The 19,478-nt window shown below is 44.0% G+C and overlaps 1 protein-coding gene across 1 annotated transcript; it reads left to right on the forward strand.

The window, feature by feature from the left end:
* The first annotated feature begins 3,117 nt into the window (after nt 1-3,117).
* Nucleotides 3,118-19,109, forward strand: HECA (hdc homolog, cell cycle regulator). Its single transcript, XM_056852533.1, has 4 exons — nt 3,118-3,220; nt 7,924-8,964; nt 13,634-13,788; nt 18,714-19,109. Exons 1-4 carry the CDS (start codon nt 3,118-3,120, stop codon nt 18,876-18,878), a joined length of 1,464 nt encoding a protein of 487 aa, XP_056708511.1. The 3' UTR covers nt 18,879-19,109.
* The last annotated feature ends 369 nt before the right edge of the window (nt 19,110-19,478 follow it).

A 19,478-nucleotide genomic window follows, 5' to 3' on the forward strand; every position in this document is an offset into this window, starting at 1 on the left:
TTAACACCATCTGTTAAACTCCACATGCTATTTAAAAGGGCAACACAGTCTTTATGGTTCACCATAGTTTTCATTTTTTCTATTTTCAGCTTTTATTTTTTCTTCCTATTTACTTATGAAAAAAATACAAAATGGACAGTACAACTATGTTTAATAAATGCTAAGTTATATATAATTCATTTTATTTTCTTAATTTAGGTTTAATGAGTGCATGCCATTCAAACCTTTGTACAGCTTCTAGGGGTTTTCCACTAATCTCTGCCTTATAGGTAGTAAAAACATGTGGTACTTGGGAAGGATAACAGAAGTGTTTCTCATGGTTAAACTTGCAACGTTTTTCATTTTCATTTTCTGTACTGTTGCCTCCCAAGGTATTTTATCGGAAAAAGAAACTTTTCAGAAGCTTACAATAACAACAGAACCTTCTCTTCTCTTTGTAGATCTGAAGATATCTTGCAGAAGCCTTCCTCGGCTGAAACTTCCCAGCCCCAAGATTCACTGCAGAGAGATCACAGAAAGGTTTTCTCCCAGGCTGTTCTCATGGCTGTTTCAGCATGTGGAATTTTTCGCTGCAGTTTTCAGCCAGCATCTGCTGACTCCTAGCTGCCTTGTGTTGGCAACGTGAATTCTAACTGCACACACTGGAGCCTCCCTGATCAGTTTTTGAACACCACAGAAAATGTTTGAAAACTTGTGTTTGGGGTTGCATGCTAAAAACCAGTCTGATTTGAAGGTATAACTCCTCGCCAAACCTGAAGTAGTTGTGGGTGAGACCAAACCTACAGAGTTCAGTGGCAAGAGCCTTTGTTTGGGCCTTTGTTTAAGGCAATATATACATTCTTAATAAACACACAAATACATACTAGCAAACAGGAACAAAGCCCCAAAGAATCATGGAAATTGTAATATGATACAACAGGAAAGTAGGACAGGACTATGCTTCAGCTGCCATTGTAACTGAGCCCCTCATATGGGTACTGGTTGCCCAGGGGGGGCACAGCCCCCCCTTGGCCAAGTTTTTTTGGGGGGGCTTGAGCCCCTCAGACCCCCCCCCCTAGTTTACGCCTGTGACAGAGGGTCTTTTCTGTGGCAGCCCCACAATTATGGAACAACCTTCCCCGGGAGGTGCACCTGGTCCCCTCATTGTTGATATTCAGGAGGCAGTTGAAGACAGTTTTATTTAGGACTGAATTTGATTAATTTAGCTTTTATTACTGGCAGTCCTATTTGGAAGGGGACTTTGACCTAATTGGCATTACTGAAACTTGGTGGGATGTCACTCATGACTGGGATGATAAGTTTGAGGGGTAGAACTTTTTTTAGAAGGGATAGACAGATAAGGAAGGGGGGAGGAGTAGCATTGTATGTCAAAGATGTGTACATTTGTGAAGAAGTACATGAATCTGAGCATAGCAGTTCAGTCAAGAGTCTATGGGTAAAAATAAAAGGAGTAAGAAATAATTGTGAAATTATGGTGGGGGTCTGTTATCGACCACCAAACCAGGCAGAGGACTTGGATGAGACACTCCTAGACCAGATTACAAAGTTCTCAAAGAGACGGGGCATGGTGGGCACGGGAGATTTTAATTACCCGGATATCTGTTGGAAGTCCAACTCTGCTAAAAATGCAAGGTCCAACAAATTCCTGACTTGTCTTGCTGACAACTTCCTATTCCAGAAAGTGGACAGGGAAACAAGGGGGTCTGCTCTCTTACACTTGATTCTCACCAACAGGGAAGAACTGGTTGAAGAGGTTAAAGTAGTAGCCACTTGTTCCAGCATAACCTTTTGCGGGACACATGAAGCTGCCTTCTACTGAATCAGACCCTTGGTCCATCAAAGGCAGTATTGTCTAAGACTGGCAGCGGCTCTCCAGGGTCTCAGGCGGAGACCTTTGACACCACCTAACTGCCTAGTCCCTTTAACTGGAGATGCCGGGGATTGAGCGTGGGACCTTCTGCATGCCCAGCAGAGGCTCTGCCACTGAGCCACAGCCCCTCCCCATGGCTCAAGGGGTCTCAGGCGGAGGTCTTTCCCATCACCTACTTGCCTAGTCCCTTTTAACTGGAGATGCCGGGGATTGAGCGTGGGACCTTCTGCATGCCCAGCAGAGGCTCTACCACTGAGCCACGGCCCGTCCCCATGGCTCTCTGGGGTCTCAGGCGGAGGTCTTTCCCATCACCTCCTTGCCTAGACCCTTTTAACTGGAGATGCCGGGGATTGAACCTGGGACCATCTGCATGCCCCGCAGAGGCTCTTCCGCTAAACCATGGCTTAGTGGTAGACGCACCAAATAAATCTCGATTCGTGAAGGCTCATGCTGGGACAGATTTTGGCCGGTGCCGCCAGACTCCTATTGAATGGTCCTGGGCATTACAAGCAGGGCTACGCCCAAGGGTCCTGCGCAAGGTTTCTAAGCAGCGGCTACGCGGCCATCTGTCAGCACGGCTGACTGTATGACTTCAAGCGGGTGGTGGGCGGGGCGGAGGGCCTCTTGGCCATGTTGTGGGGGTCGCTGGGTGTGTGGGGGGGTGGGGGGTGGGGGGAGGTAGTTGTGAATTCCCTGCCTTGTGCAGGAGGGGGGGACTAGATGACCCCGGGGGTCCCTCCCAACCCCGTGATTCTCTGGACTCCCCCGTTTGCGGGGTGGGGCTCGCGCCCCACCCCGCAAACGGGGGAGTCCAGAGAATCACGGGGTTGGGAGGGACCCCCGGGGTCATCTAGTCCCCCCTCCCTGTATGATCTCCCCCCACCCCCCGGGGTTCCAGGTCCCAGAAGCCTCCTCTTCTCCCCCCCTCCCCCCCCCCGGCGGCCTCCGTCCCTCACTTCCTCCCTCCGCTCGCTCTGGGCTTCCGCCGCCGCCGCCGCCGCGGCCTGAGGAGAGGAGAGGAGAGGAGAGGAGAGGAGGCGGGGGGGGGCGGGGGGGGCGGGGCGCGGCGAGGGCGAGAAGCGGAATCAAAACAAGCGGGGCGCGCCTCGTTCCCGCGGCAGGCAGGCCGGCCGGGCCCGCCAATGACAATGGGGCTGCACTAAGCCGCGCTTGGCGGCGGCATCCGCAGCTTCGTGCTGCTGCTGCGGGCGGGCCGCTCCCCCTCCCCCCCCTCCGGTCCCCGGGCGATGCCGAACCAGAAGAGCAGCCGGGGCAAGAAGAACAGGCGCGCCAACAGCAGCGGCGACGAGCAGGAGAATGGCGGCCTGGCCGCGGCGGGGGCGGCGGGCGGCGGAGGCGCCGGAGGAGGAGGAGGAGGAGGCCTGGCCGCGGGGGCCGCCGCCGCCGCCGCCGCCGCCGCCTGCGCGGGAGGGAGCGGCCCGGCGGCGGCGGCGGGGAGCGGCGGCGGAGCGGCGGCGGCGGCGGCCTCGTCGGCTCCGGGCGAGGCCAGGAACGGTGAGGCGAGCGCGGGAAAGGGAGGGACGGGCCGGGGCGGGCGGCCCCCTCGGGCCTCCCGATGGCGCAGCAGCCCGGGGGAGGCGCCTGAGGGCGCGGGGAGGCGCCGGGCCTCCCTCCCTCCCTCCCTCCCGGGGCTGGGCCGGGGCAGGAAGCCCCTCTGCCCCCACCCCCCCGGTTAGTGCGGGCCGCGCCCCAACCCCCCGCAGGCACCCAGCCGAGCGGCCCGTGGGCGGGGGGGGGGCGGGGGCGGGAAGCCGCTCGAGACGCCCGTGGGTCCAGCCTCGCCGCTTCCACCCATAATGAAGCGCGTCGAGGATGTCTTCCTCTTGGTTTCCTCACCTGACTTCAGCGCCCCCCCCCCCAATACCTGCGTGCATGCTGGAGGGAGGGGAAAACGGGATCCCTGCTGGCACCGTGTGTTCGTGTGTCCTTTCCCTTGCCTCCTGGTGCTGTTTTGGAGGAGGACACCCAGGCCCAGCTGTTTACAAAAAGGATGCCTTGGGTTGAAACGGACCTCACAGAAGTCTGTATTTTTTGGCAAGGCAGCAGGGGCCGAGTGATAAATGCTTTGGACCCTTGCACACCCTTGTGTGCACACTCTGGTGTGCAAGAGTGGCCGCGATAAACAGATTTCTTTTTGTGAGCTCCATGCATAAAAACATAGGAATCGTGGCTGCAGGAATTTTCTAGCAGATCACGGGTGTTTTTATTCCAGGTCCTGGTTTGAGAACGTTTGCAAACGTTCAAAAGAAATGGGCAAAACACACACTCTGTTTCTTACATGATGCGGCAGGCTCATCCCCAAAAAGATCCAGTTTATGAATACAGTTCGTCAGCAGATCTCGGTTTAAATTCTGCTTTCATCCAGGAGTCGCTATCGGCACAATGCCCTGACTGACAAAACGCAGCAATCGGATAGTTTGTACTAAATTTAGGACATGGATGCTGATGTTCAGCGCATTTGGTTGTGGCCTGATACTGTAAGTGTAGATGAATAGCTATTTTTGCACCTGAGTACGTTACCAAATAGAATGGCTCCAAAAAAAGCAGGCAGAGGATTTGAGAATGAGAGGGGCAGCAGAGGGTTAGGTTGTCTCCACGGTTTATATACTCTTTGTAGTAAATATCTGTAAAAGAAATCAGATGGATGCTGTGGCCCTTTGCCCTCTTCCAACCTCCAGTCTCAAGCACTGGTGCCAAACCAATGTGTTTTCAAAAGAAGCTGGTTTCTTTCTGATAGCGCTTGTTGTGATAGAATACCAGCTGCTGTGATGCTAGAACTGTGCTTGTTTCTAGAAACATTGGATCGAACTCCCAACAGTAGCCTTCAGGTTGCTTGGGGGGCATCAAAATATTGGGGAGGGGGCACTGTTGCAGGCTCTTGTGACAGTTCAAAGAATCCCAGTTTGTATATATGAGGCGTTCTGGTCCCTGGGGTAGCAATTTTAAGCAGGTATACTCAGAAATAAGTCATCCATTATCCAGTGGAGCTAATTTCTGTGGAAATGTCCTTAGGACTGAATTCCCTTAGTAGCAGAGAGAAGCTTTAAAGTATTCTATCAAAAAGCTTGGAATGAGTGGATGCAAATTAAGAGACCCAGATGTATTTGCTCTTTGACTTTTAACATTATGAACTAGAACATGTCTGTGTTTACTATCGGAATCCACTTGGACAAACTGTGTTAAGCTCCCTGTGTTTAAAACGTAGTTTGGGATTTTATAGTCACTGGTATAATGAAAAGATTAAAAAGAATCATAGAGAGCGTGAGTATCTGTCTTATGATTTTTGTTGATGCCTGGATTTTATATCAAGATTTTGTGGGGCTGATGTTGGTTAAGAATTACAGAATAAAGTTGGACACCCATTGTTTATGAAAATGTGCCCATTGTGCATAATTACAAGCAGATCAATGTGGAAATTGGCTGCAAGCCTTTCAGCTGAGGATACATTTTCAAAGTATGAAGAAGCTGTTAACCTCTGATGTACACAGGATTTGTTTCCATGTAATCTTACATTTTCTAAAATGTTTTTCCTCCTGTTCCTCAGAAGAACACGTGTATTGTGTCCAGTTGTGTGTGTGTGTGTGTGTGTGTGTGTGTATATATATATATATATATAAAAATATATATACCAGTCTGTTGAAGTTAGTGACAATATGGAAGTTAGTGACAATATGGAGCATTTCACATCTTATTGCATTACTAAATGTCTGGTTATTCGCCTGAATGTGTGAACTGACTCCTTTTTAATGAGCATAGAGGTGTTGACAAGTTATTTCTGTGTTGTGGGATCTAGGATGGCTCATTCACATGCACAACTTGGAGTCATCAAGTGATGTTTATGCATTGGTGAATGAACCCTATGTGTGTTTTAGTGGCCTTGCCAGTGACAAAATAATTTACACTGGGCCAAATTTGTTGCACACATATCTTTAATTGTCATACAGCACCACAGAAGGCACAGTTAATAAGTTTACCAGGTCTGGAATAAGATGTTCAGTTCCTATTTTATGGACTGTTATCTCATCTACGTTATAAACATGACTGACTATTTTTCAGCAACATTTATTTGAATTATTCCATAATCGGTTCCTTCTGACATGTCTCCTTTCTCATCATGGCAGGATGATCTTGCGCCTCTAGTCAGATTCAGATTTAGGTATATTGAACCCAAAAATTTTCAGTATTTCTGGGGAAAAAACTGAAACCCCACGCCGTTGTTTTTTAAAAAATATCTGGGGAGGGGGGAAAGCTCCATTATAGCCTATGGAGAATCTTTCTGAGGCTCTAAGGTGGGCTGTTTTTTTAAGGTAGAAGCACCAAATTTTCAGCATAGCTTCTGGTGACTCTTCTTTGAAGAATTCTCAAGTTTGTTGAAGATTGGGTCAGGGGGTTCAATTTTATGGGCCCCCAAAGAGGGTTCTCCATCCACCCTCCATTGTTTCCAATGGAGGAAAAATGGGGCCCCATAAAATTAAACCTCCTGACCCAATCTTTACCAAACTTGGTGATTCTTCTAAGAAGAGTCACCAGAAGCTATGCTGAAAATATGGTGTCTCTACCTTAAACAGACCCCCAGAGCTGCAGAAAGATTCCCTGTGGAGTTTGGCGCAAATGTGCCAGAGAGTTTTTTTCTTCTAAAAGGGGTTTCTTCCCTTTCTACTGCTGTAGCCAGTGATCCCAAAATGATCCTGGGAAAAAGCTGAATGTTTCTGCCCTTTTTGGGATCAGGATTACCAGCTGCAGTTTAAAAAACCATTTTTTTCCGGTTCGGCTTTGCTGAATGCACATCCCTAGTGTTCAGTGATGCCTTACAGTACCTCATTACTGCGGCCGTAGATGCCTAGTTTGGGGACCACTATAAACACACCTGAATTCTTTCTGAGCCTTCTTAGGTGCTCAGAGGCTTCCATTTTTGTCAGCTGGGGTGAAGAGAATTACTTTTGTCTGAGCTATGTTATGTTTAGAATAAAAACCCAAACTATTTCTTGATCCTTTAGGCCTCCCTGAAGGTACCACTTTCTTCACATCAAAAGGTGTCATTTCTGAAAGCTAATTTGTTAAGTCTTTAATATTAGAAATCAGTATTAATTAGATGTGTGTTTCTGAGCCGCAGAAGTTAGCTGCTCAAAGGTTTAAAAGTATTAAAAGCCATGGGAAATTCTGACACTGGAATTTAGAACTTTTTTTAATATCTGGAAGTTTGAAAAGTATAAACACACTGGCTTAGCTGTATCTAAAGACAGGAGTAAATGTTTTATTCAGGTGGACTTATTCAAATGGACAAGCTAGTAAATTCTTTGTGGCATGTTCAGTTTGTAGGAAATGGAGATTAATCATTTTTTTCTTTTTCATAATGGAGAAATATGTAGGGGTGAGGATCTTTTTGCAGTAATGAGATGTAACCTTTGTTAAGACTTGTTCAGATTTCTGGCAGCGATTTACATGAAAACCCATTACAGTATTTGAGATACCAGTTGGATGAAAGCAGTATTTAATTAATAATGTTCAACATAGAATTGGTGTCTTAATCAACATTTTTTCAGTGACAGATCTGTATGACTTCCTGGTCTAATTTGGACACAATGCAATGCAATACAAAATCCTATAAGGAAAGTGGCTTTTTTTCCTTTGAAGAGATTCCCTGTTGCCCTTCTGTACCTTTCTTCAGATTACAGAAGTCAAGTTTCAAGTTTTATTAATATGGTCAAATGAGCAATCACATATTAATATGTCAGACATCTAAGCTCAATAGTATTGTACAGTAAAATTACAGAATACTTGTATAGGCGAAGGTATAAGATCAATAAAAACATCCCATGATTAAAATGATCGCCTTAAAATTGTGAACATACAGAAAAAAGTAAGTTCATGTGTACGTGGAAGTCATATGCATATCAGAACTTCTGGTTTGTATTCATGGCTGATTCCTCAGGATTCTTCTCCTATACAGTAGTAGAAAAATAAAATAAAAATAGCACATGTTGGGTTGTCCGTAATACAGCTGATTAACTTATCTGTTCTGTGTCCCACAGAAGCACCTTGTGCAACTCCACTGATATGTAGCTTTGGACGGCCTGTTGACCTAGAAAAAGATGACTATCAGAAAGTGGTATGCAACAATGAACATTGTCCCTATAGCACTTGGATGCACCTACAGTGTTTTTATGAGTGGGAGAGCAGCATTTTGGCCCAGTTTAACTGCATTGGGAGAGCAAGAAGTTGGAACGAGAAACAGTGCAGACAAAACATGTGGACCAAGAAGGGATATGATCTTGCCTTTCGTTTTTGCTCCTGCCGGTGTGGACAGGGCCATTTAAAGAAAGACACTGATTGGTATCAGGTAAAACGGATGCAAGATGAAAAGAAGAAAAAGTCTTTGTCCGAAAAGAGTACAGGAAGATCAGCATCAGAATCCACAGAAGATGTTAAAAAGTGCAGGCCTGCAAACAAGCCACAAAAAGGTTTAAATCATGATATCCAGCGACGGCATTCAATGGATAGACAGAACTCTCAAGAGAAAAGCACCTCTAGTGGTAGTTATGCAGTCCGTTCTCCCTGTGGTTCTCCTGGCCAGTCCCCTCCAGCTGGTTACTCTGTTCTTGCCCCCGCACACTTCAGTGGGCCCCGTTCTTCGCGATATTTAGGAGAATTTTTGAAGAATGCCGTACACCTAGAACCCCACAGGAAGAACATAGCCAATAGCGGCATGTTTAGAAATGCTCACTTTGATTATGGGACGTCTGGGTTACAAACACATAGGTCAGGACATTTTGATGCCCCTGTACAGTTTTTGAGGAGGCTTGATCTCTCTGAACTCCTTGCTCATATACCACGGCATAAATTGAACACTTTCCACGTTCGGATGGAAGATGATGCCCAAGTGGGTCAAGGAGAAGATCTGCGGAAATTCATCCTTGCAGCACTCAGTGCCAGTCATCGAAATGTTGTCAACTGTGCGTTATGCCACAGGGCACTGCCAGTGTTTGAACAGTTTCCATTGGTGGATGGAACCCTGTTTCTTAGCCCATCACGGCATGATGAAATTGAATATGATGTTCCCTGTCACCTTCAAGGTACAGGTTAATTATGGATCTTGTTGGTTTTTAAACAACTGTCCTACGTTTTGCCTCCCACGCTTTTGAAGGTAGAACTATATATTACTTGCAAACTCATGTAGCTAAATCTTCATGGCTGTTTAATTTAGGAAAAACTAAGTTGGGTGAGACTGGGAAGCAGTTTATGTGTGGAGGGTGGGGATATGGGGTGCTTGAGCATTTGCCCTCCACTTCCCCCCTTTGTTTCATCCTTCCCTCCATTTTTCCTTCCATGAGATTCCAGATAAGTTTACTTTTGCAAACATATATTTCAAACCTTTTGGAGGAGGAGAAACAACTGGGGAAAGAAGCAGATGAGGAAAAGGTCATTTGTAAGAAGAAATGGCTGTTAGAGGGAATTTTTTTTTGGCATGGTTTTGAATGTAGTTCAACCCATGATACATTTCTTTGCATAGACAAGATTATCACTGGGCAAAAAACCCCAAAACCCTGTTGAAACAAGTTTTGACATATTTAAGTCTCTTGGAAAGTCTAAAAATTGACTTTATCTTGTGTGTTCTATGCTAGTGAGGCTTTCCACATGGATAGTGGAACATAAGGAGAAAGATTGTAGTCTGCAGTGCAGTATGCTTGCAGAGACTTGTTGTGTGTCATAAATCTGTCTGTCAGAGAAATGTCTTAATATTTTATAGCAAAAAGAGCCGGTCTTGCAACTTTTTTGATAGTTGCATTGAAGAGGCCTCTTTGCTGACAGTAGTAACTGGTAAGCCCACAAGGGTTGTGGAAATGCATCTTTCTGGATTAATCATGGTATACCTGCCTCAAGAAAGCTATTTGCACACAGTTGAGGCATTTGGGGAAGGAAGACACCAAGTGAGGTGAGAGGCGCCTATAGAAGGTAAAAGTTGTACTGACTGGGCCTCTGTGAATTTCTGCTGTCGTCAGTGAGGCATGAATTGTCCTTTATGAGTTTACCATTGTGCCTATTGCAAAAAAGTATTCCTATTTTACCATTTATAGTTATGTCAGAACATAGCTTTAAAGTTTCCCAGTGAACATTATGATAGATTCACAACCCGCCAGCCTTGGTGACCCAATTTGGGTGGCATAAAAATGTTTTAAATGAATTCAAAAAAGTATAATTTTTACCTCATTAATCTGCTATCCAGTGAGAGTTAAAAGGTAAAAACATAGTCGTCTGGCAGATGATTTCAATATCTGTCATTTCTGCGTTCGTACATTTACTGCTAATCTCTTCTTTTTAGCTGTGCTCATATGACATTAATTAATGCCTAATACCATTCCAGGAAGGCAAAACTATTTTCAAAGTCAACTAAGCTAAAGTAAGATTAATAATTAGAAGGTAAATGGAGCAAGATATTATTAAAATATATTTAATACACTCCACTATACATTGGGTAAGCCTTGACCTGGATAGTCCAGGTTAGCCCGATCTCGGAAGCTAAGCAGGATCGGCCTTGGTCAATATTTGGATGGGAGACCACTAAGGAATACCAGAGGCGCTATGCAGAGGCAGGCAGTGGCAAACCACTTCTGTATGTCACTTACCTTGAGAACCCTATGGGGTCGCCATAAGTCAGCAATGACTTGATGGGGGGAAGAATCACACACATGCATGTAGATGCATGCACACCCACACTGGATACAGCAAACCAATCAATGGATTTAATGCAAACCCCTCTGAACAGAAACAGTTTGCAGAAACTGCTTCACTGCTTTCCAGTTCTTCTGGCAGGCCCCTATGCCCTCCATAAAGTCACTGCTCAGGGTTGGAAGGGGTGTTCTTCCTGAACAATATGCGGCATGGCATGGGAAGACTGTAGTAAGGAGTGGAAATTCAGGCAAAATGACACTCCCCAACTCTTAGGTGAGTGGCACAAAATTCAGCTCTGTTGGAGAGCCAGCTTATTGTATAGGTTGGACTGGAGCCTAAGGGACCCAAATTCGGATCCCCACTCTGCTATAAAGCTTGCTGGGTGACCTTGGGCCGGTCACAGTTTTTTTAGTATAACCTACCTCCGAGGGATGTTGTGAGGATGAAATGGAGAAGGAGAAATAGGTGTATGCTTCCCTGAGCTCCTTGATGGTATAAAAATGCAGTAAATTACATAAACAAGGGAAAACCCACAATGACTTGCAAGAGACATCTTATTTTCCCCTCCACCACTATTTCCTCTTACTTTTCTCTGAAAGCCCCCATAGCATCTCCCCTTCTGCTTCCTTCTCTGTTTCCCAACCAACAGCCAGCCTACATTTATCTGCCCCTTTGTCTTCAGCTTTTCCTCTCCCCCCCCCCCAGTGGACTCTACCCAGGAAAACTATGGCCCAGTTGTATAGTGCTGGCCACTGGGCCAGGCCTAATTCCATGGTAGGGAACCCTCAATGATTTGGGAGGGGGCACCTCACTTTCTCCCGTATACCCTTCCTGTACTATTTCTTCTCTCCCTTTGCCTGGCAACACTCATATCCTCTCCCCTTTCCCTGCTTCTTTCCTTCTCACCCATTCACCAACCTACCTTTTATCAGCCTTCCATCTTAGACTATATTTCTTATTTACTTGATTTATACTGCACCCTTCTTCTGTCCTCCTTTTTATCTGCACAATAACCATGTGAGGTAGGTTAGGCTGAAAGTATGTGACTGGCCCAAAATCAATCAGCTGCCACAGCAAGATGGGGATTCAAACCCTGGTCTCCCAGATCCTGCTCTGAAGCTACCCCACACTGGCTTTCATAAGGTGACTGCTGTTACAGTAGCAAGCAGCCAGGCCTAGGTGAGTCATGCAAGTTAGGTGGTATCAAGTCACCCAGTGGTTGCTGCCAGGTGGGTCTGGCTCCAATGAGTCCTCCCTAGAAAGGACCCTGTCTCCTCCCCTTGCTTTTTACTCACAGAAACCAAGCCTTGGAATACTGTGGTTGCCTAGCAGTGGCTACTGTAGGAATCTGTTTGTTAAAGCTCCAGTCACTCCTTTGATCATTTTGGAGTTTTTTAAACCCCAATGTATTTTTTTTTAAAGATTTCAGATTTTTCTGCAAATCTGGGGCGTTTTCCAGGTTGGTAGAGAGATCTTTCTTGCCTGTTCACTTCTCCAGTCACCGGATTTTAAGTATCCTCAGATTTGGCCGACTTCGCTATTAGACTATAGAAGTGGGAACCCACAAGGAATTGTGGAAGGCATCTCATTTTCCCTCTCCCACTATTCTTTCCCTTTGCTGAAAGCCCCCATAGCCTCTCCCTTTTTCCTGCTTCCGTCTCTTCTTCCCACCCAACAGCCAACCTACATTTATCTTTCCCTTTTTCTTCAGCTTCTCTCCCCTCCCCATCAGCCTTTACCTAGGAAAACTGGCCCGGTTTTGTGGTGCTGGCCACTGGGGCAGGCCCTCTTGCATGGTAGGGATCCCTTGAGGACTTGTGGGGCAGGACCTCACTTTTCCCTATATCCCACTCCCTACACCATTTCCTCTTTCCCTCCTGTCAACCCCCATCCTCTCCCCTTTCCCTGCTTCATTCACATCTTCTCAGCCATTCACTAACCTTTTATCTGCCTTGCATCTTCAGCTGTATTTATTAAGTATTCACTTCATTTATACAGCACCTTTCTCCACAGTGGGGAGCAAAGGCTGGTTAGGCTGAAAGTACATGACTGGACCCAGTGACCTTCCACAAGATGGGGTTTTGAACCTGAATCTTCCAGACCCTACTCTGAAGCGCTTATCACACTGGCGTTTGCAGAGTGGCTGCTGTTGAACAGTAGCAAGCAGCTAGGCATAGTTGAGTCATGCAAGTGAAGTAGTATCAAGTCATCCAGTAGTTGCTGGCAGGCCTAGGGTTGTCAGCCTCCAGGGGGTAACTGTAGATCTCCCATAATTACAACTGAACTCCAGGCGACAGATCTGTTCTCCTGGAGAAAATGACTGCTTTGGAGGACTCTATGGCATTATATTTGGCGGAGGCCTCTCCCCTCGCCAAACCCTGCCCTCCTCAAACTACACTGCAAAATCTCCAGAAATTTCCCAGTCTGGAACTGGCAACCTTAGGCAGGTGTGGCTCAGACTCACTCATGACAGATAAGTTGTGATTCCAGGAGATCTCCAGGCCCCACTTGGAGATTGGCAACCCTAGAACAAGGATGGGGTGTAGTTGTAAAGTAAGGGATTGCCAGTGAGAAGTAGGCATGCTGGGTCTGAATATAGAAGTTTAATTTTTAGCTGCGTTAATTAGTATCTACCTATCTAGTACATTTTTATCCTACTGTTCTTCCAAGTAGTGCAGAGATGGCCTGCATAGTTTTCTCCATGCTAACCTCATAACAACCCTGTGAAGTAGGTTATGCTGAGGGTGCGACTTGCCCAAGCTTACCCAGCAAGTTCCATGGCATGCTGGGGATTCAAACCATCGCCCCGATCCTAGTGTGACACTCTGACCACTCTACCTTGCCGGCCATTCATAGACGAACTTTCATAAATCTTTTAAAAATGATCTATACAAATGTAGGAGATCATCAAGAATGCATCTTTGCTTTTCAATATGGATGCTGTATTTCTTCAGTGTTCTAACTAAAGTCGGTTACAACATTTCTAATAGTGTTATAATGTTCTGCCACTTACTGCATAATATAATTTTAAGTAATTTCTCCTTTTAATAATGCTTGTTTTCTTCTCTGCAGGAAGGCTTATGCACCTCTACGCAGTTTGTGTAGACTGTTTGGAAGGGGTCCACAAAATTATCTGCATAAAGTGCAAGTCTCGGTGGGATGGAAGCTGGCATCAACTAGGCACCATGTACACTTACGATATATTAGCCGCTTCTCCCTGTTGTCAGGTTAGTATTACGAATGAGTTCTTATTCAGACAAATCGATTTTAACTGGTACTTCAAATGAAATCCATTGAGAAGTGCAGTGAAGTAAGAAAATAGCGAAAGAAAATTATGGTCAGTTTGGGACTATTCAAGTTGAGCAATATGGTAACGTATGCAATCCAGAGAAAACAGAGATCGAGGTTAATGACTCAGAATTTCAGCCTTTATCTGATTTGTCACCAATTACTTTACTCAAAAAGAGGAACTTGAAACGTCTGACTGATAGTTTCATGTTTTTGATACATGGCTAATGGATGCTTTCTATGTTCTTAGCTATATATGTCACATTTTATAATAGCAAAGATATGGGGGGAGGAAGGAAACACATACCAGTATGTAACTGCCAAGTGGAGAGAAAAATAATAGATCGAACTTATATCTTGCATGTAAGATGGACCAATGCATTTGTGAATATTATGAACTCCTTTGAGAACTGTGATCCAGAAGTAGGATACAAATCAAATATAGATAGAAGACTGTATTAAGCTTTGTATTATTGTATTATACCATTGTGCATCTAATCAGTATTATTATTATAATATCGGTTTGCATACAGTAGAAAAAAATCCTTATTGCTAATTGAATTTAGGGTCCCTTTATGCTTAAAACAATACATAATGATAAATATATTACCATTTCAGTATGAATAACATGGGATAAATGTAGATCTAAGTTGGCACCAGATATGTGTCCTGTTGGTATCCCCAGTAGTCAGAGATACAGAGTTGAGCTCAACAGAGGAAAGTATATGGGGAAAATATGGAATTGTCAGGTATAAGGGGCTTTCAGTGCATTCCTGAGCTGCGCCAGCATCCAGGGCACCTTTTAGGTGGCATATTTCCCGTGCAAGCCTATGAGGGTCGCATGGATTTTTTGCTCCGGGAGGAGGTTTTGGCGGGGCCGAAGCCTCCTTTGGAGGCAGCGCAGCCATGTTGCCTCCTAACCCGATGCAGGCATTCCGCTCAGGAATGCAATGATAGTTGTTAGTAATAATTTTATGGAAGAATTATACCATTTGTATAACTGGATTGCTCTGTTGCCAGTATATTAAATAGGAAGTGAAAATTTACAGCAGAGGAAATAAATCTCAGAACTTTAGCGTCTTTTACTTATGCTGAAACATGACTGGTATGAAAGTTCTTTGATAAAATGGGAGTAATTTGAACTTCCCTTCACCAGAAATTTTCAAATTTCCCCATGTTTAATTTTAGAGAGAGCTGTTTCAAGATGTTAACATAGTAACATAATTTTCCTCTTGGAAAATTCAAGATTTATCAGAGCTAATATAAAATGCTAATTTTGTAATGGTAGCTGGGTACATTAATATGCAGAAGTACTGGAATATGATTTCTGCAATGAATGAATAATCACAAAAGTACCTTTCAGTTAGTTAATTTAGGATTATTAATATCTAATACAGTATCAACTAAATACGATCTCGTTATTACTAAGCTAAACATTTTATGATGCGTGCAGACAGAATAATTTTAATAACATCCGGAAAGTATCAAATGTAGTGAAATGATTATTGATCAATAAGAGCAAGAGTCCAATAGCACCTTAAAGACTAACAAAATTTCTGGCAGGGTGTGAGCTTTCCTGTGTCACAGCTTACTTCTTCAGATACAGCTGGAATGTGAGTCCATCTGTCCTTAACTAGAGAAGAGTAGTTAAGACACCCAAGGGCAATAGCATGTAAATGTCAATAGCAGGTAAATGACAATAAGAAGCATAATTAGATTAGATGTGATATGCAGAGGGGTTGTAGGCATGGAGAAATAATGGAGACAGGAATCTTTGGTCTCGATTCAGTCCAGGAGAATGCATTTTCTTGAGTTTCATTATTAGTTGTAATCTCCCTTTGCAATCCCTTTGTAAGAATACTGCTGCTCTTAAATCAGCAACTGAATGTCCTGGTAGGTTAAAATGTCCCCCTACTGGTTTTTGAATGTTGTTGTTTCTGATGTCAATATTCAAAAACCAGTGGGGGATCATTTTAACCTTCCAGGACATCAGTTGCTGACTTAAGAGTAGCAGTTCTGTTACAAAAAGATTTCTATAGATTGAGGCTCCCTTCAGTTACCATGGCTAGTAATTGATGGACCTACCCTCCTTGAATATGTCTAACCCCCTTTTAAAGTTGTCTGTGCTCATGGCCATCATGTCCTTCACTGGCAGTGGATTTCACAATCTTAATTACTTGTTGAGTAAAGAAATGTCTTGTACCTGTTGCCCATGAACTTAATTGGGAGTCCCTAAGGATTGAGTTGCCTGTCAGAGTTCTCTCAAGTGCTGATGTTACTTTCTTCAAAATTTAGAAGCAAAATCCTGGTTTTATTTGGCTACCGTTAGTAACAGCTCCTCAGTTTAAGGGTGCTTTCATTGTACAGCCATAACCTCTCACCCTAGCCTTCTATTATACTGGTGCCAGTAAAATTGCTGAGGTGATGGTGGTTGATAACGTTTATTAATGATATGTAACCCTTTGAAGATGTTTCGGAAAATGTTATAAATATTATAAATGTGTTTTTATTGCAAAAGTTTTAAAGCTGTGTTTATGGCATTATGTCATATTTTACTGAGAAACTGTGATAGTAAAAATTGAATTGCACTAGCCAGAATTTTCACGGCTTGCAGTGTGAAGTTAAAATATTTAAATACAGAATCTCTTAGCAACAACACATTGTACTTCATAGATACATAATATTTCATTTCTTACATTTTTTACAGTGCAGCCCTATGCAGAGTTACACCCTTCTAAGCCCATTGACTTAGAAAAGGTGTAATACTGTGTAATACTATGCCCATGGACATAGAAAAGGTGTAATACTGTTTGGGGTTGCATTGCTAGTGACCTAAGTTAGCAAAAATTGTCTCAAAAGGTAAAAGTTATTATACCATTAGGCTATTACCAGTAGTTGGTATTTGACCTGTTAGCTGTTGTGAATTTTTGTTGTGCTTCCACCAAACCTGCTGGTTAATCCATGAAATCTGTATGTTCATCTTCGTGGCTTCTGTGCAGTCCCACATGGCAACTGTACTTGCGCAGGCCTGCCACAGAGACTTCTAGCGAGCTTCCAGCGAGGTCTGTTGCTTTAAGTGTTCTTTCCCCACTCCGCTCCATGCCTGAGCCTGTGATGAGACGGGGGGGGGGGGGGGGAAGCGCACTTCCCTTAATTCTTTCTTTGCCGCCTTGGAGGAAGGATGTGGGTTGAATAATCTCAAAGTTTTCTCCCTCAGGAGAAAACGGTGAGGTCTTTACAACAGAGTTCATATCTGGAGATTGGTTTTTGACGAGAGAAAAGTGAGTCAACATATTTCGGAAATTTTTCTCCCAGCCATGGCGTTATTTAAAAAGTGCCTGTCCTGTGACACCAAAATGGTGCAGAATGATGAACATAAGGACTGTAGGGCACGTGGACACCACTGAAATTTAGTAGGCTACATTCAAAATCAATTTATTGGAAAAAGAGACCTGCTGATTGCAAATGTAATCTTAAATTACTTACCTGGAAATACTTTTAAAATCAAATGGATTTAGGACACAGCTAAATAAGATACTGGAAACTCATGATCAGACTCTTGGGCTGACCAAAAACCATTAGACACTTCCCCACAGCAATGTGCACCCTACCCTGTGAGGGATGTGTCAGAAAATCGTTGGGCATCATGTTGTTGTACTCCAAACTTGATGCCCTCTCACAGGTTAGTGTCTGAATTCCAGCATATGAGGGAACATATCACTGTTTGAGGGATGGACAGTTTCCTAAACTGTGATGTCTTGACTTCCTGATTCAATAAGTATGAAATCCTGTTGCAGGTTGCTTGTTAGGAATGGGCATTGGATTTGGAATGGGAATTGCACCACTGCCCATCTTTTTCGGTATCTGTTTTAGGGATCCAGAGGTTTGGAGCATTGTGCAACTGTCAGTGCGTTCCTAAACAGGATTCCATGGTGTAACTCTGTTCAGGATTGGGCCCTTTCTGCTCTAAATCAACAATTAGCATTTGTGATTAATAGAATTTACCATTTCAATTAGCCAGCAGTTCCCATAATTGATGCTGCTGTCAGAGCCAAATGGGTGTCAGTTTGCTACTAATCTGTTTGCTGCTAATTCATTTACATTAGTGCTAAATAAGAGAACTTGCTGTGTACCAGCAGTTACTTTAGCACCCAGTTTATCCCAGAGTGGGTGGATTGTCTTTGGTGTGAGGATATGTTTACAAAGAAACGTGTGTGTCTGTCTGTTACCACTTTCAGAGGTCTAGTTCTCACTGAGGTGTAAACCTGTCTGGGCTTTATCACTGCAGATCAAACTCACATAATTGAATGTTCCTTCGTACAAATAACCCTTCCATATAGAAAACTAGATGCTGAGGACAAGGGTTCTGATCAGGCACATATTTGCCTTGGTTGAAATTGGACCAAATTTAAGATGAAATATACATAAAACACCTTGAGAGTCTGTGGGTCTTATTATCCTTTTACTTTTGGGACCTTGGGGACGAATATGTGTGGACAGATTGTATGCAGCTATGATTCACATGGATTGAAGCAGGATTGTTGATTATTTTTAAAACAAACAAAAACACTCAAGAAGCCAACATCCAATTTATTTGGAGAGTTGCTTTTTAATTTTAAAAAGAGATACATTCCTAATGTCCTTGGATGTCCATCACACTTGGTGCAGTATGTACGTGTTACATGTTCAGGAATGCATTCCCAAGTGCAAAATGCAAAGTGAGAATTCAGCGTCCATTTCCTGGTTAACTGCATGCTACATGTGAGAGTGACCTACAATGTCTGTGGTACAGTATGATGAGCAACAGAAGCAAATGAGGATGAAGTCTGTTTTCTCTCACCCCTCCCCTCCTCCCCCTTTACAGGCACGACTGAACTGTAAACACTGTGGGAAACCTGTTATAGATGTACGTATTGGGATGCAGTATTTCTCAGAATACAGCAACGTTCAACAGTGTCCGCACTGTGGAAACTTGGACTACCATTTTGTGAAGCCATTCTCTTCGTTTAAAGTTTTGGAGGCTTATTGACAAAAGCTTTGCCATAGTAATAGCTATTTTATGAGTATTGTTTCTTTATTTTACATATCTTTTATAAAATCTGTTCTGTGATGGGAGGGAGGGGAAAAAACTATTTTTTAATTGAAAGGAAGTGCAGCAGCTTTGTGTGTTTGTGTACATGTGTTCCTATGTAGATGCATGTCATTAAGACCATGGTCCTCTTGCCACAGTTTCAGTGAAGGCGGGGGTTGAGGCAGCCAACATTTGCCCAAGCAACAAAGAAAATTCCATTCTGTCCTTGTTTAAAATTTTATTTAGGACAGAGAAACTGCAAGATATGGGGAGGCTATGGCCAAACTAATACCTGGTTTGAAATAGAAAATGTCATGGACAGAGGATAAACCTTCATAAATAGCTCAGCACAGCTGGATGGGATCTCTTGCAGCCTGACCAGGAAGATGGCATCTCAGTGGAATGTGTTGATTGTCTCCCCACTTAAGAACATTCATCGCTATGTTTGCCCTTGATCCACAAAAGTTGATCCTACAATTTGGTATAATGTGGGGTTAGTGAGGGGATGAGATGTTCTAGGATGTAAGCTGCAGTGATCTTTCAACTGTTGGATCCACA

Source organism: Euleptes europaea, chromosome 7, assembly GCF_029931775.1.
Source record: "Euleptes europaea isolate rEulEur1 chromosome 7, rEulEur1.hap1, whole genome shotgun sequence".
NCBI lineage: Eukaryota > Metazoa > Chordata > Lepidosauria > Squamata > Sphaerodactylidae > Euleptes > Euleptes europaea.